Genomic DNA, 18,663 nt, shown 5'->3' on the forward strand with positions numbered 1-18,663 from the left:
TCAGATCAAATCAAAGCAAATGAACAATCTCATTCATAACATGTATTAAAATTACCATACATGCATAACTAAATCTGGAAATTTAACTTGCAAATTTAAAGATCTAGCTCTAGAATCAAAATAACACTAAGTGTTAAAGTATACACTTAATATATATATATATATATATATTGTGTAACATTTTACTCATGCACCCATACCAATCCCTTAATGACATGTCATGCAAAGAATCTCAAATACCTGCAGAAGAATTTGTGCTTGGCTTGTAGTGGATAATACCTATAAGTGAGGTTTTCCTTTGTAAATATGACGTATGGGCATAGAAAATCATTGGTAAATATACATGAACACCTTTATTTTTCTAGTAATATTCCCTGTAATGAGTGAAGCACTGAAACTCCTCATGAAAACCACTTTAATCAAAGCATTCATTAGGCATTTGGAAAATTGAATGTGTCAGAGGCAGCTGCTGTTAGCCATTAGAGACAGACTTCAACAGTTTATGAAAAGAAAATCTGTTAATAGGGCAAACAAGCCCATGAAAAACAAAAATTTACAAGACACTTCTTTTAAGGTCTTCTGGTCTGGTCTTACTAGAAGAGGTGTTACATGATGTATTTGTTGTGCATCTCAAATGGATAGTTAAGGGGATTTTCCACTGACTCATGAAGAAAAAGTGTCACGGACTGCTTTGTTCTCCAACACCTAGTGAATATTACAGATCATGCTGCATCATCTTATGTCTGGAAACACCAAGACTAATTCAATCATGCTGATATGTGGCCAGATGATGGCACGCAATATGCACAAACATAAACTGATTATTGGGTCAATGCACATTATCTTTTTGAGTGTTATCATAGATATATATTTATATTTTTTTTTTGACATCTCAAATGCATAGTGGAGTCATGAACTTTTAGTTACTATTCGACTGAGGTATATGTTCTCTGTACTTATCAAGGTATTATTGTGTACAATGGACTAAAGCACTCCAGATAGCAACCTACGATGCTGAGGGCAAGTTACAAATTCTCATAAGCAAACGATAGAGACCTCAACTCCTCTGCCCCAGCAAAACCAAAATCTGGGAAGGTTTCTCCATCACACATCATGAAAGGCCTCCCAACATAATAGAAAACATATAACAAATTATGCACACAACAGAGAACCTTTTTGTAGTACAGGTATAAACAGTTGATATCAAGAAGCATACATGAAACGAAAGATGCCTCAACCAAGTGTTGCACATAGATACAAAACACAGTAATAGCACCACTTATGCTAAACAATGCCAAAACCAGCCACACAATCTCAACATATGCAACTCGATACCACAAAAAAACTGAAAATCAGATTACTAGACTATCGGTCCTGGAGAAAACCTTTGCTAGACAAGCCTATCAGCCACAAAACTGATTTCAATAGCATCCTCAACCCACCCAATAAGGTACCAATAAAACCCATAGCATCAAATTTCACAAATCTGACGATTTGGGGTTCCGGCGCCTCAAACCCCCAAATCTGCCCCTCTAACGATTTTCCTAAAATATTCCATGGAAAACAAATTTGCACCCTCTTTCCCACTCGAAATCAAGAGGAAAAACCCGTACCTTTTTCGCTGGTTTTTCGGCGATCGGAGGCTGGAGGCACGGTCGGCTGGGGTTGCTCCTTGTTGCTGCTGTGACGGGGAGCTCGTTGGAGGTCGGTGATGGCTGCTAGTTGCCGCAGCTCGCCGGCGACCTCTTCTTCTTCCGGCACACCGAACTCGACAGAGAGAGGGATAGAGGGAGAGAGAGATGAGGGGCGAGATGAGGGAAAGGAGAAACGAGGGAGACGAGGGAAGAGGGTGAGACCCCCTCTTCCACCTCCCATTTATCGCCGAACCCCCCCCCCCCCCCTTCTTGCCGAGATGGGTGGGGTTTCGGTTACGCCTGTGTAACCCCCCCTCTTTCCTGATTTTAGAGTTTTATCGGGCAACCCTTATCGGGTTGCCCTTTGTCTTTTAAAAAGAGCTTACAGGGGCGTGGCTCGGGTCTGGACCCGTAACCCGACCCCAAGCTAAATGGATCCAACTGTGGACCCTCGGATAAATAAGAAAAATTTTAAAATTTTATTTATTTCTTATTATTATTCTTATTATTATGAGTTTTATAAAAAAAAATTAACCCTATTCATACCATGTAACCCCCATCAATATGGATCCGCAAGTCGGATCCATGTGGGTCCAACTGTGGATCCTCGAGTTTGCTATATATATATATATATATATATATATATATATATATATATATATATATATATATATATATATATATATATATATATATATGTATTTATGTATATTTCTCTTTTATTACTAATATTAATATTATTTTAGTATAACGCAAATATTTAGGCATAAATACTCCTTTATGGGTCCCGGATCCGCGACTTGGATCTCGGGCCCAAATCACATTGTTATCATAATATATTTAAATAAAAACCTAAAAATTAAGGTTATTACATGGACAGTTGGCTGGGATAGGAGAGTCTGCTGCCCAGTCCCGGACAACTGTCCAGATTGGTGTTGGACCACTGTTGATGTGGAAAATATTATAACACACACACGCACATATATATATATGTATATTGGTTCCAACCGATTCAGTCGGCTGGACTGAATCTGCAGTCCCAGCCCACTGGTCGGTTGGGGCTGGCATGCTGTCATAACGGAAAAAAAAGAGTTTTCGAAAATCACATATTGTGATCCGCATGTTAGAACAATTTCCATGTATGCCTACTTCTATGTTAAAACAGAAATTGTGTCCTTGGTTTTGGGTCATGTTAAAATAGTGTTTTAGGTTGCATGTTTATTCTCTTTTAATATCCATGTAAAAATCTGAATGTAAAAACATGTGTAAGCACCCTTACCTGATCATTAACCTGTGCATACCTGAATACAGGTTGCCTATACGTGCATGTTTGAGATATAAAGTTGTAAATGCATGCATACCTGATTTTAGACTTTCATATGTATACATATTTAACAGGTAAATATGTAGTTTTGGCAGGTACAGTACAGGCCTGGCAGCCCAGCACGCATGTGCTGGTTGTTTTGCAGAAAAGAAATATCCAATAAAGTTTTCCTGATGGGCTGGCTATCAGACCAGTCGAACCTTGTTCGGTTGGCCTGACTTGCCAGGCCCTATCAGTGGCTCGGTTGGGGTCTGGTCCGGCCAGGCCAGACTTGGCCTTGTGTCGGCTGGGCCCTGTCAGGCCCAGTCCAACCACACTCAGCTGGACTGGTGCAGGCCTGGCAGCCCCACTGCAGGTGTTATTTATAACACAAAAAAGGGTTCTATTTATGTGTGGTGTATTTTAAGTATTTTGGTGTGGCAAGTATGTGTTTTCCAAGCAAGTGCTGGAAACACATACAGTAGTAGTTGTTTTTTTACGTGACCTTATGTGCAATGTGCTTATAAATAAGGGTTAGATTAACATGTGTAAATTTCATTTATCCTTATAAATTTCCAGATTTGATAGTCAGCTCTGTGCATGTAAAAGAACTATGGGTTTCACTTTCTTGTGTTTGTTATATCCTGTTTAATCAAAACAATGTAGCAAGGCTGCATCTTATGCATATGCGTACACTAAATTGATGTACTGGCATGTGTACCTTCACTTGAATGTTCTCATGCCGATTAAGATGTGTGATTTCATAAAATCATGCATGTCATGTGAACATGTAAAATAAAGCATGCAATTATATGAATGCATGGACTAAATGAAAGTATGCATGGGATATGAACTTGTGTATGGAATGAAAGCATGAAATTTAAATTGAAGTTGTGAACTCATGCACATGCATATTATTGTTTCACGCATATCTTTAAGTTGTCACAAATGAATGTGCATTGAGAGGCATGGAGAAAGAATGCATAGTGGCATGAGATTGATGATTTTTTGCATTAATGATCAAAGGGATCATCCTGGGTTGTGTAAGCCTCGAGCATGTGTTGCTTTTTGTTTTAGTTGTTCTATGCATTGCAAAAAAATCAAATGTGATATTATAGTTCTTGTTACACTGTTCCATGTTGTCACGGGTTGTGGTCCCGTGAAGAGCTTGGCATATTGATTTGCAAGCTTATATTATTAATTTTGCATGTTGATTTGCAAATGTAAAAGAGATGAATTAATAACAAGATAAAAAAAAGTAAATAATAGTGTAATTTATGTTTTATTGATGTCCCTTCTTTAGTGTGAGAATCTTGGATATTGCGGTTTTGGGAAAACCGTAAGGATACTAAAACTTTGTGTGCGTTGTTGTCCCTAAACCCGATATTAAGGTTTTTTTCCTGATCACAATTTTAGGGAGAGTCTGCCACTTTACCTGGTGGTGTGTAGACATAGTTGTTTTGGTATAACAAGAAAAATGGCAATTGTGAATGTTGATGTCTCTGGTGTCCCGACATTAGATACTGATTTCTAATATTCCGATGGATGGTGTTGTTTTCTGATATGGGTCGAAGGCTAAGTAATAAAATACTTTTGTGCTAAGTTACCCTAAAAACCCTACTTGACCTCGAAAATTCTTATTCGTTTTGAGTATCCGCAAACAATGATAATTAAAAAGAGGAGCCTAAACTGTGTGCATTTAAAAGGGACATGCATATGAAAAGAAAACTCCAGTAAAAGATAATAATTTATTCATGCATTGCATTGAAATCATGCATATTCTTGCTATGCATTGGATCATGCATACTTATCCCTTAACTGTGATATATTGATGAATGCAAAATGTTGTTTTCTTAATGCATATTAAATGTCTCTAATGCTTAAATTGTAATCCCTATTATTATTAAATGTTCTCGCATGCTTAATAATTGTTCTCTATTGCATGAATAGTTAATTGAATTATGAATTTGTCATGAATGCATCCCTCTAAAATAGTACGTGAATCTTATTTATGTTCTTTGTTCTTATTTGTTTCATTAGAAAGACATATACGCAGGATTTGTTAGATTCTAACACCCTACTTTTTGTGTTTTTCGCAGCTTCAGATGCCTAATAAGGAGGACTTGCTTCTGAAAAGAGTCATGAGGGGACTACACGACTGCAGGGCAGAATATTGGGACGGCGTGGTTTTTTCCTTTGCTTTTTTTATTTTCATTTACTTATATCTCACTCTTTACATTTGAATAAATAAGGTTTGGTTTGGTATGAAAGATGAGTATAAAATCCCTTGCGGTGGTGGTTGTGTTTAACTGTAAAGGCCCCAGGTCTCTGGGATTGTTTTCGCACTTGTTTTTAAAAAAAAAAAATTACCACTTTTTCATAGGTATGAGTTAGGGTCATTACAATGTCCACCTCCTTCACCTGTAAATGTTGCCAAAGATGACTTACCATGCACTAAACAAACATCTTTACTACTAGCAGCAAGCATAACATAGATGGAAACCATAGTCACAATTGTAGATGATATTCTCAAAAAATTGTGATACATTAAGACAACAGAATTAAAGGTAACATGATATTCTGAAAAAATTATCACATCAAGACAACAGAATTAAAGGTAAGCAAATTGCAAGTACCATAATAGGACAATGTGTTGGTCACATTTTTAGCCTCTATTGCAAACATTTGAATAGAACAAACTGGACGTCTTTGCTACATTTTATCAGATAATAAGCAGAGTTCAGATTTATAACTTATGGAAAGACATTAGATATTAATAACACCATATGGAAACAATAACATCACTCTATAGACATAGTGCTGCTTCTTCCTTTTCCAAACTAGCTAAAAAATGCAAAAGGCAACTGCCTTCCAAAATTCTGTCATATCTAGAACGCAACATCTGGAAAACATGCTTACAAAAGAAGGAAAAAATATAAGCTAACTGACCCCTCAAGCATCCAGTAACTTCTTCTCTGAAAGTTCTTGTTTTCTTCACCATGTGCATAGTAACAGTGAAGCACATCAACACTCCCAGCCTACAGAAAAAGGAAAAAGAAAACATGAAGGGAGTACAAGAGAGAAATTCTTAAAACAGAATCCCTAGATGGAAAAAAGTACACAGTGGATCTAATGGTTTATGCAAGTGTTGCTTAACAAACCATATTTATCAATTTGACAGTTAAGACTTATGTACTATATGTAATTACTCTGTATGCTACCCCTTTTATTATGAAGTCTTATGTACATTGTATAATTGTATTATAAGGGATAGTTTAATCACTTATTTTCTTTCTCGTTGCCCTATTTTGTTCTCTTAGAAAGGGGGTCGACTGTATTGTTTTTGTAATATCATTTTGGAGATAATAAACCACAACATGCCGTGTTGCTCTCTCTCTCCCTCTTGTGTGCCTCTAACAAGTTGAGCTCCAGTAGAAGATTTAACATGGTATCAGAGCCACGTTCAAGCTGTTAGAGGATTGGGTGTGTGAAGGACAGAGGTAAGGAGCATTTTGTCTTGGAGAACATGATGCCCATCAGCCCTTGCAGTACAAGTCAGAGTCGACCTTGGCTGAGGTGAGATTCAGATAGATGTTGATTTTAGAAGCTGACCCAAACAAAAATCATGCGATTTGGTGGAATATTGGATTTGTTATGATTTTTTCGATATTTTCTGAAAATCGCCCCTCATAGTGTGCAGATTTGGGGATTTCGTAGATTGTGACCAAATCGGCAGGATTGAAGCTCTAAGATTGGTTATGTTCAGGTCATTTTTGCCCTAGAAAACTTTTAGAAGAGGTTTGGTGGGCTGTTGTGGTGATTTGGAGGAGTTTCATTGTGGTTTAGTGGATTTCTATGCAGTTGTTGCTTTGTGGTGATCAGTCTGATCACTTTGCTTTGCTGAAAAGGGGTGTATAATCACGTCGTTTTCACCGTAGAAGATTGTTAAAAGAGTTTTAGAGAGTTAATGTGGTGATTTGGAGGAGTTTTGTCAAGTTTTGGCATTCCTAGGTATGGCGGTAAGAGTTTTTTCTGCTGTTACAGTTTGTTTTGAATCTTGGACTGCTGTAAGTGTGTTATTGTTGCAGCTGTCAGTACTGGTGGTGTTTGGTCTTCATATCTAGCAGCTCATGTATAGTTTGGGTTGTGTGCGATATGAAAAATGAAGGAATCCAGATTGTTCCAGTAAAAGTAAAACTGGATGGAACAAATTATGCATATTGGGCTTATTCTATGACAGCAGTAATAGTAGGGAAAGGTCTTGGAGGATATTAGGATGGCTCAAATGTGAAACTCAAGCCCACTAGTGCTGATTTCAATAAAGCTACATAGCAATGTGTCATAAATAATGCAAGGGTCAAAGTATGGATTATAGGTTCAGTGGAACAAAGAATAACTATGAATCTTTCTAAATTTCAATAGGCCAAAGAAGTTTGGGCATACCTCAAACAAGTATACAAACATGAAAAATTGAGCAAGGCATAATCAGCTTACTCAAGAATTGAGGAGTATGCGACAAGAAAGTTAATTGAAGAATTCTATTATGATATGCAAAGAACTTGGGATGCCCCAGAGGGTCAAACAAAATGTGAAAAGTGTGTGAAATGTGAGTCATGTGCTTCATGTCAAACTTGTTTGGCCCTTCTTGACCAGCATAAGGAAACTGATAGGGTCATTGAGTTTCTTATGGTGCTCAGGCCAAATTTTGATGGAACCAAGAGTGCTATCTTGCATCGCTCGCATTGGGCCTCACTTACCAGGGTCATAACCGAATTGATAGCAGAAGAGACTCGGCAGTCAGGTAGCATATTTTGTGGCAAAGGTGTTGGTAGAGTTGGAGGAAAAGGTTATTTGAATGTTGGAGGGAGAGGTGACCTTAGTGCTATTCAGTGTCACTATTGTAAAAAAATTGGCTATATGAAAAATTAGTCTAGTTCTCAAGAAAAAAGAAAGGAGGAGTCTATGCAGCACCTTCTGATGGTAAGGGTTTTAAGCCTAAGGATGAGCATATCGACAATAGTACTCTGTCTAGTGGTATTTCCACTACAAGATCTCCAGAGTCCTTAGGTAGTGGTAAGCTTAGGTTGTTGGAGAAGGTGCAACAACAAATGCAACATCAAATCCAGCAATTGCAATTGCTTACGCAGTCAACCATAGCTCCTTCCACTTCTTTTTTTTTTCTTCTTATACTGCTTTTTCAGGTATCTCTGGCTATGCTTCTGTTGGTTAATAGACTCAGAGGCGTTATGTCATATGACATCCCATGAAACTATTCTAACCAACTGTAAGCCCTACAATAATATTTTTCATACTGCTGATGGTTTTTCTATGTCAGTCTCAAAAATAGGTTATATTACTTTTGATTCTTGTCTTGGTAGCAAGATAAATCTTTCTCAAGTTTACCATGTTTCATCACTTGCCATGAATCTTATATCTGCTGGACAAATTATTAAACTTAAATGTAATGTTACTTTTTCTTCTCATGGTTGTGTGGTACATGATCAGTTGTCAAGGAAGAAGATTAGGATTGACCATAGAAGGGGAGACTTATACTACCCGGACTGAATCAATATGAGTGATCAGAGTAATCCAGGTATCAGAGTGGGAGTTGTTACAGGTCAATCAGTTTTGTGGCACTAGAGATTGGGTCATATTTTCAGCTCTGAGTTGCAAAAGTTGGTGGCTTCAAGAAATTTCTGTAAGTCAGAATTAGTTGTATCAAGTCATGTCAAAGACTATGAAAGTTGTGTAATAGAAGTGCCGAATAAGAGGAGCGATATCTCCAAGAGCAAACAAGAGAGCACGCACATATGCAAATAGCTACTAATGGACAAGATTACAACAAATCCACAAAAGTGGCAAAACACCCAAAAGTAGAGGAAAAAATATATTTCACTCAAGAAGGCTTCAAAAAAGCATATGTTACAATGGGGGGAAACCCCTTTATTTATAGACAAAAGAGGAGGCCTTGGAAGGGCTCCTAGAGGGACGTTGGAGCCCTTCCAACGGTCATAAATATGATTGTTGGATGCTCCAACATCCTTCTAGGGGGGCCTTTCCAAGGTGAAAAAGAAAAAAGAAAAAGAGAAAAAGTAGAAAAAGAAAAGGAAAAATACAAGTTGCGTGAAAATGTAAAAGGATTATTTTATCCCTAGTGAGTATTTACAAAAGAAATATATATTTATATATGTAGATAGACACATAGACATATGTAACATATATGTGTATGTGTCATAATCTATATATATAGAGAGAGAGAGATATATATGTATAACATATTTTAACACCCCCCCTCAAACACACAGTGAGATCACCGAGAGTTTGCTAAGGAGAAAGTAGAAACGAGGCGATGGCAAAGCTTTGGTGAAGAAGTCTATCAATTGGTACTCGGTAGGAACATATAGCAGTTGAATGGTGCCTCGTAAAAACTCATCCCAAACGTAATGACAATCCATCTCGATGTGCTTTGTTCGTTCATGAAAGGTGTGATTGCTGGCAATGTAGATAGAACTCTTGTTGTCGCAACACAACTTCGAAGGAGTTGAGAATGAGATGCCCATATCTTTAAGCAAACTTCTTAACCATACAATCTCAGTGGTGGTAGTGGCCATCGCACGATACTCTACTTCTATAGAAGAAAGAGAAACTTTATGTTGCATCTTACACCTCCATGAAATAAGTAATTTTCCAAGAAACACACAATAACCTGTAGTGGAAATACGATAATCGAGGATACCCCCCAATCAGAATCAGTATAGACAAGTTAAGTGAGAGGTGAAGAAGAAGGTAAGAATAATCCTTTAGTTATGGTCTTTTTCAAGTATCTGATAATCCTCATGACTGCGGCCATGTGAATGGTAGAAGAAGCAGTCTGAAATTGGCTTGCACTATGAACCGCATGAGAAATATCAGGTCTGGTGATAGATAAATATGTTAGTGACCCAATCAACTAACGATAAGGTGTGGGATCTACTAAAGGAGTGTCATCATTGGCTCTCATCTTGGCATTGATCACTTCTGAAGTCTCCACCTTTTTGTCATCGGTCAGCCCAGACCGGGCAATAATGTCGGAGGCAAGCTTCATATGAGAGAGAACATACCCCTTGGGGGAGTATGCAACTTCAATTCCTAAAAAGTACCTTAAAAAACTAAGGTCAGACATATCAAAATTTTCTTTGAGAATATTTTTAATAAGGTCAATACCCTTTTTGTCACTATCTGTGATAATCATGTCATCAACATATAGCAACAAAATTGTTATGTACTCATTAGAAGTTTTAACAAACAAAGCAGTATCAGTATAACATGAGAAAGAACCATTATCGAGAACTACTATGCTAAAAAGATTATACCAAGCTTTTGGTGCTTGTTTAAGACTATAGAGAGCTTTATTTAACTTTAAAATATTTCCTTTACCAATTTCAAGACCTGGCGAAGGATCTATAAGAACTTCATAACATAGAGTTCCATTTAAAAAAACATTTTTAACATCAAGTTAATATATCGGCCATTGCTTAATAAAGGCTAAGGCAATTAAAGTTTGCACACTAGTCATTCTAGCTACTGGAGCAAAAGTTTCTTCATAATCAATCTCATATTCTTGAACGTAGCCTTTTGCAACCAAACGAGCTGTGTATCTTTCTAGAGATCCACCACATTTGGTTTTAACTTTATACACCCATCTACACCCAATTGCCTTTTTCCCTAAAGGTTGATGAATAATGATCCAAGTTTGGGCTTTGTTAAGAGCTTCTAATTCAATTTTCATGGCTTCAATCCAATGAGGATGATCTTTGGCGTTTTTAAATGAAGTCGGCTCATGATACGAATGTATCAACATGAGGCAAGTCCTATAATTAGGTGAAAAAGATTCATAACACAAATTTTTGTGGAGGCCTACTATTACGAGAAGATCTCCTAAGTGGATCAATAGGTTCTTCTAAAGAGAAGTCTTGAGAATATCTCTCAAGAGCAGGTTGATGTTCGTTTCCTAACCGTCGGGTATATACATTTATATCATTAAGGTTCTCATTTTGAGAAACATTACCATATTGTGGTATACCATTATGATGTAAATTGTCATAACAAGTATCATTGCAAATAATTGCATCAGGGGGCTCAATTCTAGGAGCTAAGTCAAATAGGAAGGAATAATCAATGTCTTCTCTAGATGTGTGGATATCAAAACCATTTTGTTCTTCAAAAAAGTTTACATTTCTTGATACATAGAGTTTATTATTTCGAATATCATAGCATCTATAGCCTTTTTTATTTTCACCATAGCCAATGAGCACACATTCAAGAGCTGTGGGTGATAATTTATCTTGTTCTTTAACAAGCACAAAGCATTACATCCAAATATCCTTAGACTATTAAAATTTGAAGTAATTTTAAATAATTTTTCAAAAGGTGATACATTTTTTAAAGAAGAAGAGGGCATACGATTGATAAGATATGTTGCGGTAAGAAGAGCTTCGGCCCAAAAGTTTTTAGGAACATTTTTAGAGACAAGAAGTATTCTTGTAGTTTCAATTAAATGTCTATGTTTCCTTTCCGCAAGACCATTTTGTTGCGAAGTTTTAGGACAAGATCGTTGGTGCAAAATTTCATTTGTTTTGAAATAATTTTGAAAATCTTTAGACAAGTATTCACCTCCAGAATCAGATCTAAATATAGCTATATTGTTTTGAAATTGTTTTTGAATAAGAACATGAAATTCTTTAAAATTAGTGAAGACATCGGATTTGTTTTTAATAATGTATACCCATGTATATCTAGTAAAGTCATCAATAAAAGTAACATAGTAGGAATATCTCCCTTTGGACATAACGGGTGTCGTCCCCCATATATTGGAATGCACAAGTTCAAAAGGTCTTGTTGACGCAAAGTTACTATGCGAATACGGAAGCAAATGAATCTTTCCAAGAATACAATCATTGCATGTAAATGTATTTGTATTACTAAATTTTTCCAAAAAAGGAAAGAGATACAACTTGGAAATACTAGGATGTTCAAGTCACTTATGCCAAGTCTCGATATCTTTGGATTGAACATGATTACAAAATGACTTGGATGGCAACGACAAAAAATCCATATAATAAAGATCCCCGATCCCCTCTTCTATGGCCTTGCCCAATCTGCTTCCCAAACTAAAGATCCTGCACATAGCAATGGGTAGGTGAAAAAGTGACATCACATTCAAAATCGATAATTTGATAAATGAAAAAAAGATTTAAATTAAGTTTTGGAATAATTCGAATTTTTGGAACAAAAAAATCTTTGTTTTGGTTATAAGTTTTCTCAAGGTTTCAAATGCCTTCAACATCCAAGGATGTTCCATCAGCAGTGGAAACATAAAATTTGAATTTATTGAGACTTGGTTTCGACAAAAGTGATGCATTCGAAGTCATATGAAAGGAGGCACCCGAATAAAGAATCCAAGAGGTCATACCTGGAAAGGATGAGATGGCGACATAGGAAGTGGATGGTGTAGAGGATGATGGAGTGGAGTTCATCTTCATGAATTGTTGAAGAGTTTCGGTGAGATGAGCAATGGACTCATTTATGTCTCCATCTTTCTTTGAATCTTCATTCGGAGGAATTTCCCCAACAGAAGCTACCTTCTTTTTAAACTTTGGACAATCTGGACGAATATGGCCCGGTTCATTACAATTATGGCAAATAATTTTTCTTCCTCCACCACCATTATTTTTCCAAAAATGGGGTGGTTTGTATGGCCTTACATCGTTGCCGAGTCTAGACACGGCATGAACTTCATCAACATCCTTTTTTAAGGCCAAACGAGTCTCTTCTTGACATAAATCGGCCAAAATGTCACTTAGAGGAATAGAAGTCCTATGAAGGAGGGATCCTCTTAATTGTTCAAATTCAGGACGAAGCCCATGAATAAATTGAAAAAATCTTTCTATCTCAATTTGATCTTGCCTCATGACAATAGCACTGCCTTCCCATTGTGGTTCGAGAAGGACAAGTTCATCCCATATAGAAGATAGAGTATTATAATAGTCCCTAATACTCATATCACCTTGCTTGGTTTCTCTTACATTTTCTTGTAGGAAGAAATGTCTAGCAAGATCTTTTTTAGTGTATGCCTTTCGTAAAGAACCAAGCTTCATTGGTCGTCTTGAACTTTGCAAGATTTGCACAAATTTTTAACTCAACATTATTCATGAACCATGCTAAAATTTTAGCATGCTCACTTTCCCAATCTTTCATTCTCGAGGAAAAGTCAAGAATAACTTTTGCTTTTTCTTCTTCATTCAATGTTTTTTCCTCATTGCCTTCAAACTTGGTCAACTTTAATTGTGGTTCTGGAACGGTTCCACACACGTAACCCCAAAGTTTTTTACCTTTGAGGTTATTTTCCACAGTGGCCGCCCACATATGATAATTGGTCCCATCTAACTTAAATGAGAGGTCGATTTTGGTGTCCTTGTTAGCCATTTAGAGAAAAAGAGTTTGAAAGCAAAAGAGGAGAGATATTACTTGACAAGAGAGGATCCGATGAAGCTTTCACAACCAAGGCTCTTATACCATGTAATGAAGTGCTGAATAAGAGGAGCGATATCTCCAAGAGCAAACAAGAGGGCACACACATACGCAAATAGCCACTAATGGGCAAGATTACAACAAAACCACAAAAGTGGCAAAACACCCAAAAGAAGAAGAAAAAATATATTTCACTCAAGAAGACTTCAAAGAAGCATACGTTACAATGGGGGAAAACCCCTTTATTTATAGACAAAAGAGGAGGCCTTGAAAGGGCTCCTAGAGGGACGTTGGAGCCCTTCCAACGTCCTTCTAGGGGGGCCTTTCCAAGGTGAAAAAAGAAAAAGAGAAAGGGAAAAAAGAAAAAGAGAAAAAGTAGAAAGAGAAAAGCAAAAATACAAGTTGCGTGAAAATGTAAAAGAACTATTTTACCCCTAGCGAGTATTTACAAAAGAAATATATATTTATATATGTAGATAGACACATAGACATATATATGTGTATGTGTCATAATCTATATATATATATATAGATATATATGTATAACATATTTTAACAAGTTGTAGGTTGACAAAGAGTCATGCTTTCTCATTTGGGTCCAGTGTTAGAGAAACAAAAAGTCCTTTTGATGATGTATGGCTTCACCTATTCTACCAAAAGGAGGATCATCGTATTTTGTTACTTTCATAGATGATTGTACGAGATATACCTGGTTATACTCTATGAAAAATATAAGTGAACTTTTTAGTATCTTTAAGAACTTGTGTACTATGATTGAAAATCAGTTTGCCACTAATATTAAGACATTGAAAACGAAATATGGTGGTGAATATGTAAGTTATGCATTCGAAGAGTTCTTGCAGGAGAAAGGTGTTTTGCATCAAAGATCTTGTCCTTACACCGAGCAAAATGGAGTGGTTAAAAGAAAGAATAGGCATATCCTTGAAACAGCAAGAGCACTTCTTTTTGGAGGTGAAGTACCCAAAGTATTTTGGGCAGATGCAATTCAGCTAAGTATTTATCAGATAGATCATATGCCCTCAAGTGTGCTTAAGGGTATATCTCACTTTTAAAAGTTGCATGGACAAATTCTGAATTATGGTGTGATGAAAGTGTTTGGGTGTATATGTTTTGTTGCCTGATAGATATAGAGATAAATTGTCTCTTAGAACAATCAAGTGATTCTTTTTTGGTTTTGCCACTGGTAAAAAAAGATACAAGTGCTATGATCCTGTTGGGAAGAAGGTGTGGGTATCTTGACATGTTATTTTTCATGAGGACGTGTTATATTTTAGTCAGCATGAAAGAAAGACAAGAAATGAATCAGACATGTCATTCTTGGTTCTATTTGGTGAAAAAGATAGTGTAAATGAAAGGGTGGAGATTCAAGGTGAGCAAGTTCAATCTAGAGAGGGTCGGTACAGACAAATTTACTCAAGAAGACAAAAAAATATGATTGAAATTCCTTTTATGGATCAAGTGGAGGAATATCCAGAAAGAAGAGAAGAGGCCAATTCTGATCCTATTCTTGTGTTAGTTGAATCCGGTCACCAGATGTTAGAGTCTTCATCTTCCCTACCTCCTTTCTATCAAGTACGTATAAGCTCTAGAACCTTGATCCGGCCTTGTTTTGTATCCTATGAGTCATTCTCTCTTCAACATCGTGCATTCTTAGCATTAATTCATTCTTATGTTGAGTCTCAGTCTTATATAGAGGCAGCAAGAAAAGAGGAGTGGCAAAGAGCTATGGTTGAGAAAATCAATGCACTTGAAATGATGCATGGGAACTGGTAAAACCTCCACTAGGAAAGAATATTGTAGGGAGCAAATGGGTTTATAAAACAAAAATAAAAACAGATGGTTTTGCTAAGGGTTACAGTCAGCGATTTGGAATTGGTTTTGCTAAGACGTTTGTTCCTGTAGCACATATGACAACTATTCGAACATTGCTTGTAGTGGCTGCAGTCAGACAATGAAATTTGTAGTAGTTAGATGTTAAGAATGCCTTCTTGAATGGAGATCTGGAAGAGGAAGTATATATGAAACTTTCACAGGGTTACTTAGATCTTGAAGAAAGAGTTTGCAGACTTCACAGAGTATTATATGAACTCAAACAGGCACCTCGAGCTCGAGCTTAGTTTGAGAAGTTTGTATCTTCCTCTATACATGAAAAATGCATATTACTTCTTTATGTAGACGATATGATACTCACATGTGATGACATTGAAAAAGTTAAGGAGACCAAGGAAAAGTTGGCGACAATGTTAAAGATGAAAGATTTTGGGCATTTGAAATATTTTCTTGGGCTTAAGATTGTACTTGTCTCAACATAAATATGCTACAAACTTAGTGGTGAAGGCAAGGCTGGTAGATGAAGTCAAAAGAGTTAACTCTCCTATGGAAGCAAATTATGTTAGAAGATCCTGTTGTGTACAGAAAATTAGTTGGGAGCCGCCTCATTTACTTGACTATATCCAGGCCAGATATCACCTATGCAATTTATGTAGTTAGTCAGTTTATGAGTGCTCCCAGGACAGTTTATTTAGCTGCAGTTCTCAGGATCATCGGGTATGTAAAAAACACAATACAATATGGTATGTTCTTTTCATCTTCATCAGACACTGTGTTAAGAGCCTTTTGTGATGCTAATTTTGGAGGCTCTACTCGAGATAGGCTTTTTACTATTAGATTTTGCATTTTTCTTGGAAGCTCTTTGATTTCATGGAAAAGCAAAAAGCAACAGAGAGTTGCCCCTTCCACAGCGGAAGCTGAGTACAGAGGTATGGCTCAAGTCACTGCTGAAATCATTTGGATATGATGGTTGCCAAAAGAACTGGGGATCTCCAGTGAGGACAAGACACATCTATATTATGACAATATGAGGGATATCCATATTGCAAGGAATCCATAATTTCATGAGAGAACTAAATACATCAAAATAGATTATCACTATACAAGGAGGGCCTATGAAGATGGAATTATTGCTTTAGAACATGTGAACTCAAAGAATCAGTTAGCAGGTGTGTTTACGAAAAGTCTTACTCCCTCTTATTTCAATTCGTTTCTTCCCAAACTCAGAATGATTCTGTTTCATCATCCCAAGTTTGAAGGGGAGTGTTAAGACGTATGCACTCTATGTATGCTACCCCCTTTATTATGAGGTCTTATGTACATTGTATAATTGTAAGGGGTAGTTTAGTCACTTCTTTTCTTTCTTGTTTCCCTGTTGTGTTCTCTTAGAAAAGGGGTCAACTATATTGTTTTTGTAATATCGTTTTGGAGATAATAAACCACAACAAGCAGTGTTGCTCTCTCTCCCTCTTGTGTGCCTCTAACAAGCTGAGCTCCAGCAGAAGATTTAACAACAGGCAAGGCACTTAACTGCCAAATTGTTTTGCAACTCCATTTAAAACAAAGAATCATATCAGAGAAAAACCCTAAACCACAACTCCTCACTCAGATGAAGACAAAGCCAGAAGCTCAAATGAGAATGTCAAGCAACTTAAAATGGATCATGAACAAGGCCTGCTGCTTTTGCAACAGAAGCTACTAAAAATTTCTTAACTTTCCTCCAATAATAAGCTCAACTGACTTGATTAACAGATTACATAGAAACAAAAGCCATAGCTAAAAATCAAGATGGTAGTGGCTCATATTTAGGGAACGATGATAAAAGATGGGTGGGAAGCATAGAGAACCTTCACATCTTAGCAAGATTTCTTTTGCAAGTCAAAAGTAAAATAAATGCATGGAATAAGCCGACTTAATTAAGTCAAATTATTGACTAAACAAAAACACACAGTGCATTGATTTCTAATGATCCAATAGGCCTAATTTTTCTTGACTCATACACTCAGATGATCAGCTACTCTTGGGTGGTTGTTGGCAGTTTCTTTGCTCAAGACAACTCATGCCTGAATCCTTCTGTCTTTCTTGGTGGAATGAGGGTTCTTGATCTGATGAACCAATTCGGCTGACCAACCCTGCCAACAACTTTACCTTCAACATGCAGGTAACAAATGTCAATGACCGCTCGACTATAGAGAATTTGAACACTGCCATCTCGCTCTCTCTCTCTCTCTAACTTCTCTATGTGTTTGCAATCATGAGGATACTGTTCTTTCATTCATATAGATTCTCTCGCCCATGACTAGTGGACAACTACATTGTTTTCTAGTTTGGCATTTAAATAACAAATTTGGGGACCAAAAATCAATTAGGAAAGAAGTAATTTAGGAGGTAACCTTAGAAAACCATTCTTAATTCACACTTGGCCCAATCCTCAAGGTTACAAACTATTGTTAAACATGTGCTCTCTTCCCTTATTCTACAGGCACAGTGGACCTGTTGTTGAAGTCCAACAGAAAATGCTTTTCTACTCTTTAGCCTTGACACCTATGTGAATATTGTGAATGTTGTGTACTCGTTCTTGGAATTGCAAATCCTACAAAACATATTAGAAGCTAAAATTTGCACTGATACAAACAAACACTATGTATATACATAATATATGTACTAAAACTGGCACCACTAACATATAGTTCTATTTATATTCTGGAAAAAGGTCAAAAGAATAAAAGAACTTCAACTCACTCACAACATCAGTCACAATACCATCTTGATCTATGTCACAAGGATTCGGCTAACCAGGTGCCTCACCCTCGTCGACGCGATGCGGGTGCACGTGCAGGTGCGGCACCTGGTGCGGTCAACCCGACCTTGGGTGCGGTCAATACACCTAGGGTCATTTATGTAAAAAAAAAATGATGTCGAGGGAGGCTCGACTGAAGAAGAAGAAGAGAGGCGAGAGGGAGCTCACTTGGGCCGGAGGGCGCATTGCTGGCACAAGAAGGACCGGCGTCGGGTGGCTCGCCGGACGTGGGGTTTGTCGGCGTCAGGTGGCCGGAAAACAAATGGGAGAGAAGGAGCCTGTGGCGGGGGGAGAAGGCGAGCGAGGAGAGAGAGTGAGCAGCGTGGGAAGGGGGAAGCAGATCAGGTCATGCTGAACATGAGCGTTTTTGCTCTTGGCCATCCAATTTGCATTTTAAAAAACTAAAAAGTCAACAAACCACGTGGCATTCATCCAAAATGCAAACAGACAGTCACGATGTGTGCATGAGCAAAAATGCTCATGTTCAGCATGACCTGATCTGCTTCCCCGTGGGGGAGGGTTTCTCCCTGCGTGCTTTAAATAAGCATGGGTTTGGATCTGTGTCG

General features: G+C 37.3%; 1 protein-coding gene across 2 annotated transcripts in view; it reads right to left on the reverse strand.

Annotated features, from left to right (window-relative positions):
- LOC149826646 (calmodulin-binding transcription activator 3-like) overlaps positions 1–18,663 on the reverse strand; it is a 150,629-nt gene that overhangs the window by 87,998 nt on the left and 43,968 nt on the right. For both annotated transcript variants that reach the window (XM_090018918.1, XM_090018919.1), the window contains exon 5: positions 5,887–5,975. In XM_090018918.1, coding sequence (XP_089875044.1) covers positions 5,887–5,975 — 89 coding nt within the window. The remainder of the gene's footprint in view (positions 1–5,886; positions 5,976–18,663) is intronic.

Source organism: Nuphar pumila, chromosome 10 (assembly GCF_984573655.1).
Source record: "Nuphar pumila chromosome 10, dmNupPumi1.hap1.1, whole genome shotgun sequence".
Classification (NCBI taxonomy): Eukaryota; Viridiplantae; Streptophyta; class Magnoliopsida; order Nymphaeales; family Nymphaeaceae; genus Nuphar; species Nuphar pumila.